We start from the raw sequence: 23,571 nt of genomic DNA on the forward strand, positions 1-23,571 counted from the left end.
ACATATATTCAGTGAAATTTTCATAATTATAAAAATTATAGTAAGAAATATCTACTTTAGTTGTCAATTAAAAGTAAATCCTTTACTAGATAATAATCAGTTGGACCAAGCAGCATAAATTTTGTACATAAAATAGTTTTATAGTTGTAAAATTACCTCATGAGATAAAAATATCAAAGTGTGGTACGGTCTTCCACTTCTATTTATTAATTAATAAAATATGTTTTTTTTTTATAAAGAAAATGTCTTATAATTGTCATTAATAATAAAATCTATTTTTATACTCGCCTGCAACAAAAATATATTTTTATAACAGCTACAACTTTCTTACACTTATTAATTAATAAAAACTATTATTATGTTTAATAAAATGCTGCATTTATTAACCAACTTTGATCTATTTTTCATATTTATGGGACAATGATTTTGCTTTCTGAAAAACTACAACTGAAATAATAAAACAACTGCTAAATGTCAAAAATTCTTAAATTCCTATCACCCTCAGTTTTTAAGAAATGCATTTTTATAGATTTGTTTTTGTAATTCATATCTATGATGCTTAACAAAATTTTCTAAATAAAAAATACAAAATCTGTAAATAAAGTAATGAGACTAGTTTTTTTTGACAGCCAAAGTGGCAACACTGTAAAGTTACTAGTAAACATATGAGCTGCGGATTTATATTAGGTATTTTTAATCTACTGTTGCAACATGAGATGTAAACAAACTTTTCATGAAACGAGTTCTTGTTGTGCGTTACAAAAATGAGTGATGCCAATTATGAGCAACGTTGTGGAATCAAGTTTTGTGTTGAACTCTTTGAAAATGCTACTGAAACTTTTTCAAAATTGAAAAGGGTGTATGGAGATGACGCTCTGTCACGAGTCCAAGTCTTTAGTTGGTTTAAAGCATTTTCAGATGGCTGGGAATCAGTTGCAGGCGATCCATTTTCTGGACGAACATTAACATCAAAAAGTGACAACAATGTTGAGCAAATCGGAGACTTGATACGACACAACCGGCGATTAACTGTCAGAATGATTGCAGAACAACTGAATTTGAACCGTACCACAATCCATCAAATTTTGACAAACGAATTGGAATGAAAAAATGTTGTCCAAAATTGGTATCAAAAAACAACAGGGTGGAAGTGTGCCGTTTATCTGCTATGGTGAATTGAAATTGGTCCTGATTTTCTAAAAAATGTTATTACTGGTGATGAATCTTGGATATTTGAGTACGAGCCAGAAATAAAACACCAAAGCAAGGAGTGGTACACTTCAAACTCACCACATCCCAAATGAGCAAATCAAAACCATGCTAATTTGTTTCTTTGATAGTAATGGCATTGTCCATAAGGAGTTTTTGCCTGTAGGACAGATTGTAAATCAATATGTTTACCGAGAAATTCTTGGAAGACTGCGGAAAAGAGTTGCCTGCATGAGACCAGCCGTCAAAGACAACACATACCCCAATATACCATCAGGTTTTAGACCTGTATCACATGATGAAAAGGCCATACCTATTCCGCAAAGGCCAAAGGAAGATAAACTTAAGAGTAAAGGATGAGGGAATTTAGAAACAGACCAAGTTACTGAAAATGATGAATATTTACCACCCACCAAATTAATCAGATGGACTGAAAGAAAGCAGAGCTCCTAACTTCCAAACTCTATAGTCTGTAGATACCATTACTGTGAATGGTATCTACTGCAGGAAAATGTCAAAACATCTGCTTATGGCAGTCGTGAAAAACATTTACTACTGTTTGTTTTTTCAAAGGATAATACAGGCTTTTCCACAGATATTGATGGAATTATGAAATATCTGAAATGTGAACATAAAACAAAAGAATCGCGATTGTTTATAGATGCTTCCAAGACAAGTTTGAAAGGAGTCTTACTTCATATAGGAAATGTGCTTCCAATTGTACCTGTTTTCCACGCTATAAATATGACGGAATCATATTTTATGTAGCCGGTGTTATTTTAAGTTTTAACACTATTGGAACTACAGATATTTCATCATTATTACAATCTATAAAGAGTAAAATAAATGCAAATTTAATAAAAGACATATTAGAAATAGGTTTAGATGTTAATGAAAGATATGACTGTGTAGGAATTGTTGATAGATTCTGGTGCAGATATCAATGCTGAGAAAGATATGAAATACACAACAAACATTAGTTTGTTTTTTTGCCTCGACATAATAAATAATAATCACCACCATCGATTAATATCATTGAACACAGATTACTGTTCATTGATCAGCGACCACTAACCATCATAAAAAAGGATGAAAAATCCTATATTAAAAAAAATTAGGTACACTTAATGAAATACCAGAGTATGATTACTAGTGTAAACCACACACAAATTCTAGGTCCAACAGTTATTTATTTAAATATTCATTTTCTGTATCAAATGTGTTTAAGGAAAGACCTGCTCATATGATATGACATTTAATATCTGATGATAGAATTTGGTGCTACATAGCAGTTTATTTTTTGATGTTTGAAGGTAAAACACTAATCAAACGTGAAGAAACATTAAGTACCATTACTTATTAAGTTTCATTAATTGAAAGCAGCTAGAGCTCATGTATTCTTCAGATGTATGATTAATCGTAAGTATCTAATTAGAAAGAATGGATGTAAATTATTAATCAGAAATTGATTTGCAGGTTTGTTTAACAGATCTCAAAAATGCTACTGAAGCTCTTATTGGACCTTGTCCTCTTTAGAGGAAGTTTATACCTTGTTATCAAGGTATGAATTTCCCATACATAAAATGTAACAGTATACTCCTTATTAAGAATTATCCGCCCTTTGCACCCTGCATCTATCCAGTCCTTTGGTATTAATAGCCGTTCGCTTACGTTCCTGTCGACATTCTGCCATGGTACCTGTCCCCGGCCGAATTCAAGAATTTACCCATCACATCGGAAGTGAAGAATGTGCAGTGTAGTGTACAACCTATAGGTTTTAGGCTATTGTTTGTGACATACAGTGCTCAGATTTCGAACGCTAACCAAACAGTTTATGCTGGTGGGCATTGCGTACGGGCTTGGCAACAAATATCAGGGCGTTAATTGCCAATATACTTACGCTTCAGACAATCCCATGATACACACTGAACTGCATCTGCACAATCCGTGTGATGAGGTGAGTAACTGGTACGACGGTAAAGGCACCACTCTACCATTAATTATTCCTCCATACCTTGTTCGTTCGGTAATCAAATACCGTTACAGCATTATTATAACCAGGTGAGTGAGGATACATTACCTAAGATAATGACGGATCTGCAGATCCGTCATTAAAATGAAATTACTTCCGAAATGTATCGGAAGTAATGATTTCACCGGCAAACAAAACGCTAAATATAGATTAAATTATTATTGAACAATAAATTCAATACGACCGCTAAGGTCAAGAGCATTATAAAACAATTATACATAGCCGATAAAGATAACTTCGATTCCATTCTAATGTCGACAACGATTATTGACGACATTACAATGAACTTTATCTTATTTATCCCAATTTAGTTTTCCCAATGTTGCAGCCTCCTGTGATTCATCAATACAATAAATAATAAAATCTCTATTATCTGATATATTATTTATACTAAGATTATATTCATCAACGAATTTAATAGTTAGAAATATTCTTACATCATTTCCAACTGCAAATTCATCAGTTAAAGATAACCTCCTTCTTTCACAAAGCATTTCCAACTGGGCAGTTATAATTTGCCAAAAAGCAAGATATTTAATAAATCAATGGACTTCAAATCATTTCTTTGTCTCATGTTTATTGTTAGCTCACAAAATGAAAACTGATGCCTCAGATTTATTTCTGCTTCACATGAAGAAGGTTCAGCAAAACACCAACGGCCTTTGACTGGTGGCAGCTTCATTATATCACCAAAAAGGAGCACATTAACTCCACCAAATAACTTATTGTTATTAATCAGATACAGAAAATTATGAAAAAAAAAATGCAACTGACATTCAAAATGCTGGTATTTCACAGTATAACAATGTTTTGACAAATGTAACAACATTACGACATAATAAAAAAAAAAAAGTTGTTTGTGGTGATCTTGCTGCACTTATCGTACATTATCTGTTGTAAAATAAACACATTGGCCATTTTCACGATGAAATGCTAAATAAACAGTTGGGTGTCATTCATGTATTAGAAATGACCATCACAATCCTTTATCGCTACTAATATACTACTATACTGTCCCATTTGATACTGACTGACTTCATCAACAGATTGATTCTCACTTGATATTCCAAAAACAGAAATATCACTTTTCCTTTGTTGACATATTTGCAAATCTATTTAATGAATTGTACAGAGTTGCAAAATTCAACATTTATGTGTGCTTTGAAAGGTTTTGTTAGTAGTGGGGAATATGGCACAAACCAATGTGTATTAGTGTAATACTATGAAAAAATTAATGAAACTGTATAATTATCTGAAATATAGTTAATAAACAGTATTTAATACTCTTTCAGAATTTTCAAACAAAAAAGTTTTTTATTTTTTTTGCGATATATGATGAGTCGTTCATACATCAACTTAACCTACTCTCGCTAACCTCGTTTAATTAATGTTAAATATACAGATTATATACAATAATGATGCAATCTTTGATGATTGCTAATAAAGTTTTTTTGATTCTTATTTATGTGAATTTTTATGGTTTCATTGGCTTAACAATGAGGAAGATTTGTTCAATTCAACATATTAGTGAGTTTCATCCTATAGTATAATTATTAAAGTAATTGGGATTATGATTTCCTACAATTATCATTGTACAATACATAAATGTGGATTTGCTTGGAATGACCAATGAATCATACGATTGTTTAATTATTGCTGGAAAATACTGGTTTTTGTAGTATTATTGATAAGAGTATACAAGCATAAATAATGAGTCAAGGTCACGCACAGATCATGCATTTGTTAGAGTGAAACAAGAGCTAATATACAAAGCGGGTGTATTCCATTTATTTAACATTTACCAATCATAGCTTGTGTTTGACGAATTATGGATGTTTCACAATTCGAATAGCGTGAAATAAATGCTCATAATTCAGACAAGAATCATATTTATTAAAACAATGAAAGGACTATAGAAAGAGTAAAATACGAATTTATACATGTTCATAAAGAGACTTGCGTGAAATGAAAATAAGTCACATAAAAAAATACAACAAATGAGATATAAAATTGTTAATAATGCCGCTAGACGAGCGAGTTGCGTACACGGCTGATATTGTGCAACGACTGACTGGTCCAGCTAGTCTTGCGCGTATACCCCCACTACTTGAGTGACAGTATTAGCGCAAACATACCGGCCACCAAAAAATATATTTTTGTAATTATTTTTTGAATAAGACTAAGAATTTATCTAAAATGTTCAATGATAAACAATAAAATCATTGGTAAAATAATAAAAAAAAGAAAATAATCACTAAAGATACAGGCATAAAAATAGCATAACTGGACACTTGTAAATAGTTAAACAGAGTAAAATAAAATACACAAAGTTATTCAGGATTATCTGACACTGGTAATTTGCAAAGCTTATTGAACGATCTCTTAAAGACACCTTGATTATTATGTAATGTCACAACATGAACAAATTTGTCAGAACCAGGATGAGTCTCTTTGACTACAGTTAACTTCCATCACAAAGGTGGTAAATTAATCTTCGACGTCACCGACCTTGAGGTTGGATTGTTCAGCTGCCCACTTCTGGCGTTGTTGAAGGTAATCAGCTGACCATTCTGCCATATTTGTTGAGTCATTTGCTGGACTCATTGCCATCGGTTCAACCTGTTAACAGCTAAGTCAGGATCAGGAATATCTGTTAAGGGTTCTCCTATAAGGAAATGTCCTGGAGTTAGATAGGATATTTCTAGAGGATTGCCTGATAATTTGGTTAAAGGTCTTGAATTGAGACAAGCTTCAATCTGTGCTAATAAGGTAGCAATTTCTTCAAAAGTTAAGGAATTATTCCCAGCTACTCGGCGTAAATGATATTTCAACGATTTAACGGCAGCTTCCCACAGCCCGCCAAAATGTGGTGAGTGGGGAGGTATGAAATGCCATTGACAAGATTCAATCGTAGCCCTTTAGTTTGATAAAATTGTATAACTCCTTTAATTCGTTATGAAAGTCTTGAAAGTAGGTCTACAGGATTGCAGTTTCCAGAAACATTATACCAGTCTTCAATAGATGTATTTTGTTGAATTATACTTACTCTATTAGCTACAAACGTTTCCCAAGTTGATGAACATTTTTTGATCAAGAAAAGAACTACACTGGAATCTGTCCATAGGTAAATTTTGTTAAATTCAATGGAAATTGTTTCTATAATTTTTTTTATTAAACGAGAAAGTAGAAGAGCTCCACAGAGCTCTACAGAGCTCTAAACGCGGCAGTGATATTTGCCTTAAAGGTGCCACCTTAGATTTTGCAGCTAACAATTTAACAGTAACCTTTCTTGATTCGTCAATACACCGAATGTAAACGCAGGCACCATAGGCTCTTTCGGAGGCATGTGAAAAGCCATGGAGTTGGATATTGATAGACCTTTCATGTGATAAAACTAATCTATCGATCTTTATTTTCTTTACTAAAGGAAGCTGACAGTAAATATTCTTCAGTTTTTTCTCTAAGAGATTTAGTCTTGATTGAGCTGTAGTTTTTGACTCACCGAGAGCCGAAGGTTCTTTAATTAACGGTAACTTTACAATAAAACGGCCATTTCATCTCGTAAGGTATTTTCAACAAATTTTTTTTCCCGCAGAGTTTCTCTTCTTCTGACCAAGCTGACTTCCTCTATTTGCCAAAATCTCTGCATTTGTTGATCTAGTGATTCTCTTTGTGAAGTAAATAAATTATAATTAGTTATAACTGGACTTATTTGAACCAGGTGAATATTCACCGCTAATGAACCATCCTATTTGGTATTTTGAAGGACGGGAAAGCCTTCTTCACGAGTAAGTTACTACGTACGTATGATTTTCATAAATACTGCACCTAACAATAGGTCGATTTTTTGTGGTTTGTTAAAAGTTGGGTCAGCAAGATTAAGATTTAGTGGTATATTCCATAGGTTAAAATCAATTTTAGATGAGGGCAAATTAGTAGTTATTTTTGGTAAAATATTGCAATTTAAATTCATAGCAAAATTAGAATGAACTGATTCTATATGAATAAATACACTATATTTAGATTCTGAGGCAAGGCTGTTAAATGATTCAATTGGGACGTTTTTAAAACGCTTTAATTTTAATTGCTGCATTAGTTGTTCTGTTGCAAAACTAACTTGAGAACCACTGTCAAGAAGTGCTCGACAAACTTGTAGGTTATCAGACTCATCTCGAATTTTTACGATAGCAGTGGCAAGTAAGATTTGAGATTGTTTCTTGTGAAACGCATGATAACTGGTCTTAGGTTGGTATTCGTCAGATTTGTTGCAGATATTTTCTTGCTGCGGTATCCGTTTAGTTTTAGGTTGAGCTTCATAGAAGTGAAGGCTGATATGGTGCCAGGCTGCACATTTAAAACATGCAGATGTTGATTTACAATCTTTGTAAGCATGATTGGATCTTAAGCAATTAGTGCATAGATTGTTATGTTTAACTAAACTAAATCGTTCATTTGGCCGTAATGACAAATACTTAGGACATTTATAAATTAAATGAGGTTTGCTACAAATTTTACAATCTTGATTTGTCGATACATAGGACAATTTAGTGGTTTTAAGGTGAGACTTTACATTTTGAACGCTCTTTATCGGTTGTGAAAATGCTTCGCTAGTCAAACAATTTTTTACTAATTGTTCTGTTTGATATTTCCTCTCGAGAAATTTAATTACTTTATCCAGGCTAGAAATCTCATGTTCGTCACAAGTTGACCCAAATGTAGTACGAGTGGATTTATCAAGTCTATCATCAAGAATTAGTTGAGTTAATAAAATTCCTCCAATGAAATATAGGTACCTTTAATGCTAGAATAGCATTTCTATTGTTAGTTACATTATTGATAATGTGTCTCAATTCAGCTGATGTGCCTTTGTTAGCTAATGGCATTGTTAATAATATTTTAACATGCTTAGTGACAATTAGTTTTTTATTGTCGTAACGATCAGATAGTGTCTTATGAGTGGTTGAAATTAACGTCTGTAATTGTAATGTTCTGTATGAGTTCTCTAGCCTCTCCCTCGAGAGAGGCAAGGAGATAATGAAATTTTTGAATGTTACTTAAAAGACTTGTTATTTATTATTAAGCCTTCGTATGTATCCTTAAAATGATACCATTTGGTATAATCACCGGAAAACGATGGTATCTTTATTGCTGGTAAATGAAAATAATCGTTGTGTGATTGGTTGGATTGGACTAAAGTTTCGTTATTGTCATGGATTGTACTCAATTGCGGTTCTTGTTTGACTTGACTTAATAATCCTATGCCTAATATTGTTTCAAAACGGGAAAATAAATTATAAAGATCTTCAAAATCGATTCTATAAGATGTATGGTCAACTGTGTCTTCTATTTCTAATTTACTTTGAATACTATTAAAATCCTTTTGAATGTCCGGTATTTTGTATACAGTAATTGGGTATTGGAATGGTTTTTGGAATCAAAAAATGTGTTGATTCTGGTTAAACTACCTTTAATTAGGCCTCTATGTTTAATAAGTTTGGATTTTTCGTTTTTATCCATATTGATTTTATAGTAAAACGTTACTATAAAATCAACTTAAATTTAGTACAAAAATAAATAGTATGAGGTTAGGATTGTATTCATAATATCTGAATATGACGACCATATAAATAAAATTATAAGATCAGTAAACTAGGAAACAAATAAATTAAATAGTAAGTAAGGAAAGTTTGACAGCATAGGAATGAAATTAATGATAAATAGAATGAGACGGAGCAACCTAGCTACTAAATATTAGGTAAACATCACGTACCAGACCAGTTAACAGGCGACAAGAACTGCTAATCGGTTGGACCAAAAGGTTTGATTAATTAATTAATTGTTTCACAATTCGAATAGCGTGAAATAAATGCTCATAATTCAGAAAAGAATCATATTTATTAAAACAATGAGTGGACTATAAAAAGAGTAAAATACGATTTTATAAACAGCTTGTGTCTAATTAAGTTCAAGATAAATAATTATGTAACAGTTTAGATAGTATAACGTATAAATATGTAGGATATATTGATTACAATAAAGTTAATGAACGACTACAGATATTTGACCGGAGTACTTTGTGTAATATTTAAGATGTTGATAAGAATAAAATTAATGAACGACTAAAAATATTTGACCGGATTACTTTGAATAATATTCAAAAGATCTTTAAAAAATCTAATACTACTGTAAATAGAATAATTTATAGAGGCAAGATTAAAAAACAGAAATTCTGAATGTACAAAATAGGTTACGGTACTTCTTTTTTGTTTTACAACCTCCCACATTTTTTGTACTTATTCATATAAAAATTACTTAATACAGCATGTTGGTCAAGGATAGGGAGCGAAGCAAACATCAGTTAATGTCAATTGAAACAATAACGGATTGGAAAATGTACCAGGGAGAGTTGTGTGTGAACATTTATTAAAAAACCCAAAAATGATATAAGTGGTCCAGGAATAATGGCAGAAATAGACGGGTCCTAATTTTCAAAAATAAAAAAGTACAATACAGGCAGGATTTGCAGAGAAATTATAAATATAATCTAACCAAATTTAACCTGCACTTTCTACCCTTGAGTAATTAAGAATAATGTTTTGATATTTAAATAATATTATTCAGTAATTATTGTAATTATGCGCAAACTTAACCTAGCGAGCGTAAGTTATGTTTGGTTTGATTATATTTATAATAATAAGCAGCAATGTTGGGTAAAGTTAACAAAAAACACACAGCTAGTATTTGCCAAAAGAAATTGGACTTTATTGAAAGTGAAACAAATGAACTTATGTTATAATCATAACCTTAAAACATAAAAGGAAGTTATGAAATTACATAACTTAATGATACTTAACATATCAGCTGAATCAACATATGAATAATGATGTTAAATGCAAAAATACATGAATAAACATTTTTTAAATACACAATGTAACAAAGCCTGAAAATAAGAGAACATAAAACACCTTAATTTCAAATTAGATACTTAAAACATAACATCAATAGAAAGTGGAACTGGAAAACAGTTGCACTATTAACATATACTGGACTATGAAAATTAGCAATGAACAGATCTCATTAGCTTAGAAAACATTAATTACAATAATTTCAGTATAGAAGGCGTTAATTACAATATAATCACATTAAAATAAGTAATAATATAAATGGAGTTTATTTTGATAGATAAGCATTCCTGAAAATACAAAAATTACAAAGCCCTAAAACATACCTGCACATCAGGAGTAATTTGCTTTAGGTTAATTTACGAGAATTATTATGAATACAGTGCATAAGTAGCAAAGAATTAATCTCGGCGATCAACAAGTTACATAAATAAATTATAGAGTTAATTACAATAACAAATCGTAATAATTAAACATGTAAAATAGGTAAGCCACCTATCATGATTGCACTTAAGTGAATAAATGGTTTTATTTTAACTAAACTTGAAATCGAAAGGCATAAGGTATGATGAACTGAATGTTCCACAAATTTCAATGATAAAATAACTGTTTAACGTAATAATGAAAATTGAACTTGCCTGTAGCACACAAATAATATCAAGATACAAACTCGTGAATGAAGGTACATGAACACATACAGTAATCCTGGGCGTAGTCCGCACTGGTGTATCAGGAATACAGAGGTGTGACGTGGTTTAGTGGTAGAACAATACGTAGCATCTCAGATATGTAGCGACGAGTTTGGAGATTCTGCTTGGATGAGAATATTATCACAAAGTTTGCAGGAGAATATGGCCATAGGCGACTGTACTGGAGGAATGTTGGATCTACTCTGCCGAAAAGATGGGGTGAAAGAAAAGAGGGGGAAACCAGATCCAGGTAGTGGACAGGAGAGAGTGTGTGTAAAAAACAAGAGATGTGTGCATGTATTAGTATGGGAACAAAAGAATAACGGGTGTATGAAAAGGGTAGCCAAAAAATAATTCGAGACATGAATGGATGCGGTCACTAAGAATGACGGAGGCAGACAGTCTGGTTGGCGCCAGAAGTGTCGAACACGAGAACAAATAATCAAACAGGTACAAATGACAAGCCCAAAAATGCGAAACATAGTAAAATTTAACATGCCTGTAACAAACAACAGGACCCAACCTAGCTTAGAATTCATTGAAAATAACGGAAACTTTACGCTAAACGGCATAAACAAGCAATGATTTATTTTTATTGAATTATGGGTTACTATGGCAATTCACTAATGCTTTATTCATCAATAAAACATGCTATATTAAGTAATATTTATTTGAAAAAATTTGAAATAAGTGGGGGTGTAAAACAGAAAAGTACTTTGATTACTTACACTATGGTTAACAATAAGATTATTAGCATTTCAAAAAACAGAATTAAAACATTGACTAAATTATGTGGTAGGTCATTTGATACTAAATTATGAAAATACTACGATAAATTAACTGTGTATCTACTTATCGCAATCAGTCATAGATTTGATGTTTATTATAGGGGCATTCTGGACACTAATAGAGGTAATAATTAAGGCATGTGGAAAGCCATAAATAATATTATAGGAACAAAGACAAAAAAACAGCAAACTCAATGTGCCTTTAACAAGGACAAAAGGAATATTACAGATTAAGTGGTAATTGCCAATGTATTTAGAGAATATTTTGCAGGATTACCAGGAAAATTAACACCTAAACCTTATGGCAATCTGTCATAATTATGTAGTTGGCAACAGGATAAAACCTATGTGGATCTTTTTTATATCTCAGACTAGTAAAGAGAAGGTTGAAAGGATTATTCTCTCCTTGACAAGTAAAAGATCAAGCGTACATGATAATATATACATCGAATTCTATAAATAAAGAAAAAAGTGTTAAAAATATTGTACATATATTGGAATTTATCATTAATAAAAGTTTTGAATTTGGTATTTTCCCACAAGTACTCAAAATGTCGATTATCAGGTTTTAAAACAGGAGATTCAACAGAAATGGAAAATACTGACAGATATCTTTGGTCCCTGTCCTTTCTAAAATAATAGTACGAATCATAAAATAAATATTACTTAATTTGGTAATTATTTAGTTGAGGTGCCCCAAAATCACAAAAAAACAAATCAAATCATTGTAAAATCTTTTGAAATGTATTTTATGATGAAAATGAATTGTCGGAAAAGTATATATTTGAATATCAATACACTCGATAATGCAGAATCTCACCTCTGGATAATGTAGAATTCTTTCTTATTCACTATACTTATTTTATTATTTATAACTTATTCATTACATTACATTTTTGTCTGCTATTCTCACACGGCGTCTAATTTTTGTGAGTTTTCTTTATAGAATTTACAGTGTTCAGCAAGTAGAGTGAACTGCAATGTATGAAAAAAAATCTCTTGGACCTGAAATGTATATGTAAAAATGGTTAATTTACATTTACTATACCTATTGAATTCTCTCAGTCGGTTGATAATGTGAGACAATTTTTTTACAATCATTTTGCTGAAACACAGACAATGTCAATTGTGTAATAATGAAATGAAGCTGAATGAAAATAAGACACATTTTCCATAGTAGAAAATGCCTTTGTGTACTTAACAAACATAAGAAATATGAAAGTAAACAGTGTAATGTAGTCACTTCACAATACGCCGAGACATGGTTAGCCACCGCTAGGTTAGAATTACCTGTTATTTTACGTTTCTCTATAATATGGTGTGTAATAAAGCCACCAAATATGTGCTGCATTACGAAAATTCCAAACACCATTTCCACGGACATATGGCTGAATTTTTATTTAACAGTAAGTACTGTGATTATACAACATGATTTCACCATTTATGGTGGATTATAAGTGAGATACACATTGATTCGGCAAATCGGATGTGATGATTCAGCTGAAGTATCATCGCAATCTGATTCTTCTTAACAAAATCTAATTTGTTTTCATGTTTATATCTTTAAATATGTTTCACTATGATAAAAGTATTTTATTCAATTTTCATTGTGTTATTTGCATCACTATGTAAATTTTTACTAATTTTCTATTTTCTTACACCCAAAATACATCATTAAATGAATAAATATTATATTTAAATGAATTTTCTGGGTGAGGCACCTCAAATAAATAATTACCCTAAATTTTCTCAATAAAAACAATTTTTTTAGTATGAGTCAATTTGGATTCATAAAGAATACAAGTGCTGAATTGGTACTAGGTGAACTATTTTAAAGACATACAGCAGCATAAATATAGGGAAAAACCTTTTAGTTTTGTTCTTAGATAAAGAAAAGCATTTGATATAGTCACTCACAAAATCCTCCTGGCTAAAATGGAAAGAATAGGGATTAACCTGGGGTGACAATTTAAGAGATTGGATTGTAGTATCATGTGGCACTTCGCAGGGTGCTGTCCTCTCTGTTTTTAATATTCATTAATAACTTATGTAATGAAAATTTCAGAAGGAAATGTCTCTTCTTTGCGGTTGATACTGTCATAGAATAATGCTGTAAAGTGGGAAAATACAACAGAATCAGAAGTTAGTTCTACAATAATAAATTAGTTCTTAGTAAAAGTAAATTTAGCTTTATTAATTTCCTGGATAGGGAAGGAGTGACCTTCTATGCAAAGTATCATAAACACTCTTGTATGTGTATATTATCTGTGAACCGATTCCACTAAAAATTTAGGCCAAATTATAGATTATAAATTTGGTTGGAAGCCTAACATATTGAAATTAAAGTTAAGAATTATTATTATACTCATAAGTTTTATAAATTATGACACGATTGCAATGAAAAGGGGTTGGTTTGCATATTTAATGCACTTAATTAATCTAGATTTGAATTTGGAATAGAACGTTTGGCAGGCACGTATAAATCAACAAGTGTTAAAATAGGACAAAAATGAAATAGAAATTATGGATTTCAAAAGCAGTTTCAACCAGTCTCTTCATTTTCAAAAAAAATGAACAGTATGCCCATAAAGAATCTATACATATACAAGTATTAAATATTACACTAAACAGTACAATTTTTTTTTTAAATGCTTCGTATCAAATTATAGGTTATAATAGCCATTCTACATTGAATAAAATAACAGTGGTAAAATTAAATCAAAATACTTACACAACGAAATAAAAAATTTCCGTAACTCGCTTACAATAAGCTATTAACTTTACAAACCGACACCCCCATAATACAAGTACGACTTAGATGAATGTCACTAGCGCACGACGTGGCCAACAAATTAATTAAAAAATTACGTCTTTCAAATAAGTAAACTAAAAAAAAGGATAAAGCTGTGCGTGCAAACAGCTGGAGACTAGATGTATTTGCGACACGAGGTTTTTTCAAAAACAAAACAAAATATCTGAAAGACCAACAGCAGTTGAAACATAGAAAGAAGTATGTATAGATTAGTAAGGGAACTGTAAAATACATTTTTACGCTAAGAAACTTCTACTGCATAAAATGTCAAATAATGTCCACAATTATTTGAAAATTACAAACTATTTACGCTATGAGTTAGTACTGTTCAAAAGCTTATATTATGATAATGTAATATTTAATTCAAACAATAAAACCATTACTATGTGGGCAGTTATCAAATTTTAAAGCTGATTTGGAAATAAAACTGTTATTTCGTTATTGCCTGAATTTTTTAAAGTATTAAAATGATAGAAAAACATTATTTGAAAAGTATTCCGTAATAAACAAATATTCAGGATACTTTTAGAAAAAATTTGTCTACCGATGCAATAATTTTCTATTTTTTGGGGGGAAATAATTTAAATTCTGTTTATAACAAAAAGATTATTAGATCACATTTTTTTACAATCTCGGTGTAAAGTATTCGATTTATTTCTATATTTTTGCTGATAATAAACTTAATAGCTGTAATATCAGTGGAACTGGTTACAATTTGTTGGAAGTCAAACCTTACCAACCCGTCAACAAGTAATTGAAATCATTTTCTGTGTGCCGCCGCGGCCCAACTTAGCATTGCTGGGTAGAGAAGAGCAGCATCGAATTTTGTATTTGAAGGTTGTAATCGATAAATTTTATTCGAACACTTTCGATACTTATCCCGATATGAGTAAATGGCACTGTTCTTTAGATAAATAGTTAAGAGGACCTTATGGCGTAAAATGCAATTAAATGTTGATATTGAAGCATATTCCAGCATTTTGACCTGGTTGCATATTTTTATACATGTGAGGGTTCAACTCTGCGGTAATGTCTTGTTATCCATTTAAAGTACACGAACCTTAGTGAGAATTTTTATAACTTGTTTCGTAGAAACTATTTTCTTTTTACTGCGAACATTCTTTCTAGCCAAAATGTATTTTTAGCAGTTAATGGATGAATTTTTGCCACGACAGTCATCAAATCATAATTAAATATTTTGGGAGTTTGGGAACAATTTCTTTATTTATATAAATTAAATCATAATATTTTAACGAAATGATACATTAAAACATTGGATCAACTTACGTTTTGCTGCAAAATCAGATTTTCACTGTTCATATCTTGTATTTTTCGATAATTTATAACGGGATAAACAATTTGATTAATACCGTTAAATATCGTCGGTGTGCTGCCTTTTCGGAAAGGAAAAACTGGTCTCTAAATTCCATACACGACCAAAAAATTTTGTGAACACATGATTTTTTAATGGTTTCCTTTTTGAGTAGTAGCCCATATTTATGACCCAAAGTTGGAAATCTCTCATCTGATCGAAATTATTTCATACGAGGTTTAAATTTGTTAATTATAGATTGAAATATAATACACGATCAAATAAATAAATATCCATACCTCAATTTTTTCATAAATCAATTACTAAGTCGATATCAATTTTACCTGAATTGGACATTAGTTTTATGACTTCTTATGTATATATTTAAAAAATACTTTTTATTAATGAAAAACTACTTACTATGATTACACAAGTTCTGAAATTCTTACATTGTTATAGCCTCAAATCTTAAATTGTACTTAGAAAGATAAATTATCCAATTTCATATAATTTGTTTTACAAAACACACTTTTGCACGATTTTTACTCACAAAATTATTTTCAATTTACAAGTTTTCACAATCAATTGTTTTTTAAAGCAATAAAAATAAGGGACTATTAAAAAACAAAACACTTCAATTGCATCGGTTTAAAATGTTGTTTTATCCCAGCTCTTACAACATCTCTGCACATGTGCAGTTTTTATTTGGTTCTAGCCACTCATTTGGTAGTTGGTGGTGCTTAGTTGATGTTTCAGATTTTTCTAATTCCAATGCATGGGATCCTCTACCTAGTTATATAGATAATCAGTGGTAAAAGGATAAGAAATCGAATTCAAATTACTTGTCTAGTGGTAAACTCGTCTTAAATTAACAACTGAGATTCGCTGAAGACTCAGAGGTTCAAATCCTAGTAAAAGTTACGAATTTGAATACTAATGGATACAAATCTGGCTAAAATATTTTTATATATGAGGCATTAATCATATAATTTTTTTTTCAAAATTCATTAAGCAGCAGATATAGTGAAAAAAACAATTTGATATTTTTTCAGAGGCATTTTAGAGAAAACTTTTTCTTTCTCATCTCCCTTTGGTTTAAATATTTTTCAAAAATGTATACTTCATACTAGAGATATACATTTAAAGTATACCTATAGTATACTCTATATATCTCCCTCCATAAATGAGACCTTGCCGATGGTGCGTGGGCTTGAGTGCTTAGTGATACAGAATAGCAACAATATAAAGAAGTATCTGTTGAAAGCCGGACTTAGGAATGATTCCTGAAAGAGGGCAGCAGCTCTTTCAGTAGTTGTTAAGGGTGTAGGTCAGGCAAGCACACACATTTTAACTTCCATAAAATGTCAAGATTAAGTACTAGCTGCTTAGTACTTAATTTATTAAGCCTATAATGGTGCATAGCTTAATTTGCTAACATAAATTATTTACGTTTGTCATACGTGTTGAAATCTTTAAAACTGTAAAACTTCAATAAAGCCTTTTTGAAGATGCATTCCCCATTTAATAAATACATAATTTTCAATTATGAAGGATGACACTAATTTAAGAAGAAAAAACAACTTTGTAAGATGTTTCTTCATTTGCATATTTAATCAAATAAAATTATTTTAAGTTTCATTGTGTACTACTGTGAATAAATTGAAAAATAAACTTAATTAGCTTATGAAAAGACGACAATGTTACAATTATAAAGTTAACAAAAATAATAAAAGTTTGTTTGACATCTCTACGAGAGTCAAAATCCCATTACAACATATATGGCCTTTATCCATGCTGAAAAATTAATTGACAAGTTTCTTTCAGCATAACTAAGAAATTATTAAAAGAATTGAATCATTCATTAAAACACTTTGAAGGTACCTCCTACTCTCATATACCACCCCAAAATCATTCAAAAGTTTTCATCATTTAAAATATGCTGATAACTTATATACAATAAACACAACACTTTTGTCATTCCATTTTTATTGTAGATTTATCTTCATTGACCCTCACAGTAGTCAACCAGTTTCTATAATTGATAATCATCAAAAGAAAGTGGAAACACTCATTTTGATAACGCTTTCTAAAATACCATAAAAAATGTGTTTGTTGTGTTGAAACAATCCAGACGTAATCTAAAGAATGGATTTGTATACAATATATACAACTTTCCTCTCTGCACTGTATATATATTCAGACTCCCACAGGAGAGTACAGAGCAGGCCACATAAAATTGCCCATGTGTGAGAAGCATTGACACTCCTAGTGGAGACTTCAAGTGTCAGCCAGTTTAAGTGTTTGCCATTGTGACTTATTGTCATTGAAAAAAGCAACTTTAAGCACTTTACTAGAGTAAACTACTAAAACAACTTTACTACAGTTCACTCCACTTTCCACCGGAAACATTTGTGAAAACGGTGAAGGACAAGTCTAAAGAAATGTGTGTCGTACACCATTGCATCTTTAAAACAATTTTTCTTAATAACCGAAAGATTTGAAAAACCAACCTTTTTTGTAAAAGCATTTAATTTCAAATGTTGCAAGCGGTCTCAGATTTTCATTTCACCAATGGTATGGCCATAGTAACGTTTAATATCAGCAAGGAACATAGATCCAGTTTAAAATGGCCATAATCCTATGTTCTTTCCAGGTATAAAAACTATTTTTATGTAAATTTCAGCTTTGTTAAATAATTTTTGCACAAAAGAGTAACAAACTCAGACACCACTAGATTTGTATTAAATATATAATAAGACTGGACAGTGAAATAATCATCTGTAAATTAGACAATAGTCAACAGTAAATTATTTTTAAAAGTAGGAAATTATCAACGTTAAATGATTTTATGAATCAAATTTATTACATGTTAAAAAATTAAATACATAAAAGAATTTAGTCTTCATTATATTTTTTATTCCAATTCATAGATGCAACCTTGCATCAAAATAAATAAAATTCCTAATATTTTAAATTAAATTTTTAACAAGATAATGCAAAAACTAAGATTCAATAAAATACAATAACAATATAATATACTCCCTATACAAATAATTTCTAGAATTAATATAAAAATGTAGTATATAACTTAAACTATCAAATCAAATTTTACAAAAAAAACAGATTAATGAGCATTGTAGTTTATGAAGAAAAATAATTGTACGAAACAAGTTTGTATAACACCTAACTATCTGTTATAAAGATATAAAAATAGATAAGATCAAATACGTTCCACTTAGATGTCCATACAATGAGTCTTAACTTCTCTGATATCTTTTCAAAAATAATAATTACAATACAGAATACTTCAAACTTTAACAAGATTAGTTTTATGTTCAAAAGTCAAACATATGTTTGACTTTATTTTCAATATGTCAAATATATTGAAAATATTGTTTCAAAAACTGTCAAGGAAGTGTCAAAAGTTTCCCATAATATCAGTCAAAGTGGAAATCAACATCATCTTTATGTTCACATTAATTTCATTTGGAAAGGTATGAAAGAAAAGTCGACTTTGATCATTTTTTAATCTTAATTGAAGAGTATTTGCATCGACACATGTACATTTTGCAGATTTAAAATATATATATATATATTTCGCTACATGAAAATCATTATCGGTTATTTCTATTGTAAACATTTTTTTAACTCTTTAAAATCGATTCATGATATTGTTCCACGTGAAAATTAAAATGATTTTTATCCCAAAATATTTTTTTACAAATATCACAAGTATACATAACTGCATGTGCAGAATTAATATGCCATAACAAATAATTACCATCGAAAAAACTACAATCACAATGTTCACAGTTATACTTTTTCTCATCGGCATGAAACCCGATATGAATATTTAAATCACGTTTTTCTGAAAATGATCTTTTACAAAACATACAAACGTGACTTTCTTCTTTATCTACGCTAATTTTTTCATCATTACTTTCATTGTGGCTGGTCGGGTGATTTTTAACTGTATGTTTTGCTAATTTTCGTTGGCATAAGAACATCTTCTTGCAATTATCACATTTATACGTTTTTTCACTTTCGTGTTCCAAACTTGTATGCAAGATTAAATAACGTCTATGAGAAAATTTCATTTTACAAATTTTACAGTTATATTTCTTTTTTTCTCTTTTTTCTGAGTTGTGCGATAATTTATGCTCATTGTATTCAATCAGTGAATCGTACAATTTTTTACATATATCACAAGTATATTTTATCGATTTATTATGCTTACTAATATGCAAATCTAATTCACGTCTAATTTTAAATGTCTGATTACAACAATTACAAATATATTTTTGACTGAACGTATTGTAAGTGTACATCATTCTTGAACTAGGATTTTTAAATTTATAAATAAAATGGTTCGTAGAGCTTCTCTTAGGACAGTAATGGTCTCTTAATTGTTTCCTAGAAAGAAATTTCTTTGTACAGAATTTGCAACGATAGGTATATCTACTCTTACATTCTGTAATGTGCTGGTTAAATCCATTTCTATTATAAAACATTTTTTTACAATACATACATTTATATTCTTTTTTATCTTCTTTCTGTTTTAAATCACGTTCACATTCTTTGTGTCTAACCTGTAAACATAAAATAAAAATTTTTTCCCTAAATATACAACTCAAATTCTTTTGTTTATTTTTGCTAAACTAAAGTAATCATAAATGACCTCAATTCCAAAAATGATTGAAAAATTCTTGAGAATAAATAAATTGCCGTTCACTGCACATTATATCTGTACAAAGACAAAGTGCTTCTCTTACCTTAGATGCATTATAAATATTACAGGTATAAGAAGGAGATTAAGTGTTTACCTTAAGCAATACACTAGTGATGTGTCAGAAAATATCGAAGGGTTTGAATAAACTGTTGTTTCTTAGAAAAAAAAAATAACTGTTGTTTCACCTCTATACAATGTTTTTTTTTTTTTTTTAGCCAATAGCAAACATGTTGAATTACCAGACAAAGATGTTAGCTTGCTCTAAAAAACGTAAAACAGCTGAAGTGAATATACAGTTTCCTATTAGCTGTGAACAGGTCATTTACCCAGCAAACTATTTAACTATCAATATTAAATGTGCTGTAGGTTAACTGCTAAGATGACAGATCGAATAGTTTCAAAAACCTTTTAAATCTTATTAAAGGGTCAAAACTGTCAAATCTTGTAATAGAATGATATATGGTATTTGCTGGCAGAAACAGAAACATCCTGCAGCCAATGCCACTGAGAAAAATATTGAAATGAAACTACTGGAAAACTACTGTAATGGTAAAATGAAGTGTGAACATTAATAAAAAGTGTTTTTTTCCCCAACAGTTTGTACAATGAACAGTTTCTTTTTGTTTGACAAAAACCCTCACCTTAAGTATACAACGTTTTCATTTAAATTAAAATTTTGGCATACCACTGCATCAAGGCAAGAGTATTTATTTCATCTGTTTAATATACAATGTGTATATAAATGTCTGAACTCTATATTCTAGATATTTCTAGATTTTTGTATATTTCTAGATTTTTGTATATTTCTCAAAATGATTTGGTGGTGAGGGGCAGCCATTTCTTTAAATATTGAAATCCATTTCTAATTTTATATCAAGAAAATTAAAAATCTATTTTATAATAATTTAACAATTTTACTTTGTTTTTGCAAAATATAAAATTACAATGTGTTTTTTAAAATTGTATACCATTCCAATCTATTATTTACATCAGCATTTCTCAACCTGGGGGGAGGGTCATAAAATTAGCCTACAACTATAGATGAAATCATTTTACAAGAAAAGAAAATCATTTATTATAAACATTTTACTTACATATAAGTATACATGTAAAAAAAATAAATTAATGAGATGGTTGCAATTGTTTTTCATTTAAAAGTAATTCCATACATGGATCTATGTTAACACATAATTGTTTTAAAGTGATAAGATGATACCTATATTTAATTTTTAGTGCTTTTGACGTGCTGGTTGTGAATCTCAATCGGTAACTTAACAGCTGCAATGTTTTCCACTAAATGGATTCAGTACCCATCTCTTTAAGAAATCATTTTTATCTTCTGGGAAATACTCTCAACTGAATTTTTACATCGCACAAATGTATCTTCGTGCTATCCAAATGGTGGTGAATATCTTCATCTACATTTTTCTCAATATGATTAAAATTTAGGAAAACGCATCAAAATATTTGCTCTGAAGGTGAATAATCCAGATATCAAGCTTCTTAATGAAAGTATGAACTTTGTCTTGTCATTAATAAAATGTTTTTACGAGGTCCTTGTAAAGGATCTCACATTTAAGTCATTTAAATGTGAAATACATCAACTAAATAAGCAAACAGCAACATATACTCATTATTTTGTTACGCCATTGAGAATAAAGTCTGTTCATCCTGGAAAAATATTATTAATTCATCTTGCAATTCAAATAACTGGGTTAACACTTTTCCCTGCTATAATCATCTGACTTCTGTATGGCAAAGGAATTTTTTTCTTTTCATCCACTTCATCGCATAGTTTAGGCCAACAGCATATTTTGTAATGGTCGACTTAAAATTAACCATTTTTACAGCTTTGCAAAGAATCTGTGAGATTTTCCGGCATATTTTTTGTGGTAAGAGCATGTCTGTGAAGGAAGCAGTGTGTCTTATTCTGCCCTTGGTATAAGACTATCTTTTAATTTTTTCAGAAATCCACTGTTCTTTCCTGTTATCACTTTTGCACCATCGCTACATACTGCGATGAATTTTATCCATCTATGTGATAGTTTTTAGTTATTTCATAAAAAGCATCAAAAAGATGCACAACTAGACTATTGCACAACCAGACACTGATTTGCAAAACAACATATTTTCTTTAATTGATCTGTCCCTATCGCACTCATATCTAACAAAACATAACTGTGAAAAATGTTTGCCCTATCTATTGATTCATCAAATTTAATACTAAAAAATTCTCTTGAACTCATTTGGTGAATTATCTGATTACGAACATTTGCAACTACATCATCAATTTGCCTTGATACTTCATCGTAAAAAGCAGAATTTTTTCTATTTTTTGCTTCTTCCATGCCAATTAAATCATTGACAATATCAACTGCAGTAGGCAATATGAGATTTTCTGTAATTTTATGGGGTTTGGTCATCATAACTACACAAGCTACGAGATAAGATGCTTCAAGTGTACTTTTATCAGTATGCCTTTACAGATTTACACAAATAGAAGCTTGTTGATTTCTTAAAATATGTCATTTTCTTTCAAACACTTCCAAGAGCTTGCTTTTATGATTCAGATGTTTAGTTACAAAGTTTCAAATTCATTTTTATGACTTTATCCTTTTGTTGGAAAGCGCACAACGCACTGAGGCTTTCCATCCAATGAGGTAAAAATCATAATTTAAATAAATGTCAATGTACTATCTTGTCTCTTTACCAATTGATTCACTGGATTTATTCATTTTGAAGTAGTACATAATTGAAAAAAAACAAAACACAGTTACACTGTTTGACAGCAAACTAAAATCCCTTAAGCCTCTTTTATACTGCTAAGAGCAGGACATGTACAAACATATCTCATATGCATGTTCGAACATGATGCTCTCACAGGTAATATTATTTGCAAGCAGACCAAATTATAAGGACATACACATCAAGCCGAAATCTGTAAATTTCTCATGTTTGCACACTTCATACCAGTCTCTATCAATGTAGCTAAATAGTTTTAACTAGGTTTTATTGGATTGGGGATGTGGGGTGGGGGGGTTGGCTTGTTAACTATTCATTATATATTTCTTTTTTTCTTACTTTTTGTGGATCATGGA

The 23,571-nt window shown here is 30.4% G+C and overlaps 1 protein-coding gene across 1 annotated transcript in view; it reads right to left on the reverse strand.

The window, feature by feature from the left end:
- Positions 1-18,603: 18,603 nt before the first annotated feature.
- LOC142333544 (uncharacterized) overlaps positions 18,604-23,571 on the reverse strand; it is a 28,703-nt gene continuing 23,735 nt past the window's right edge. The window contains exon 4 of the mRNA XM_075380819.1: positions 18,604-20,333. Coding sequence (XP_075236934.1) covers positions 19,389-20,333 — 945 coding nt within the window. The 3' untranslated portion in view covers positions 18,604-19,388. The remainder of the gene's footprint in view (positions 20,334-23,571) is intronic.

Source organism: Lycorma delicatula, chromosome 13, assembly GCF_047948215.1.
Source record: "Lycorma delicatula isolate Av1 chromosome 13, ASM4794821v1, whole genome shotgun sequence".
Taxonomy (NCBI): domain Eukaryota; kingdom Metazoa; phylum Arthropoda; class Insecta; order Hemiptera; family Fulgoridae; genus Lycorma; species Lycorma delicatula.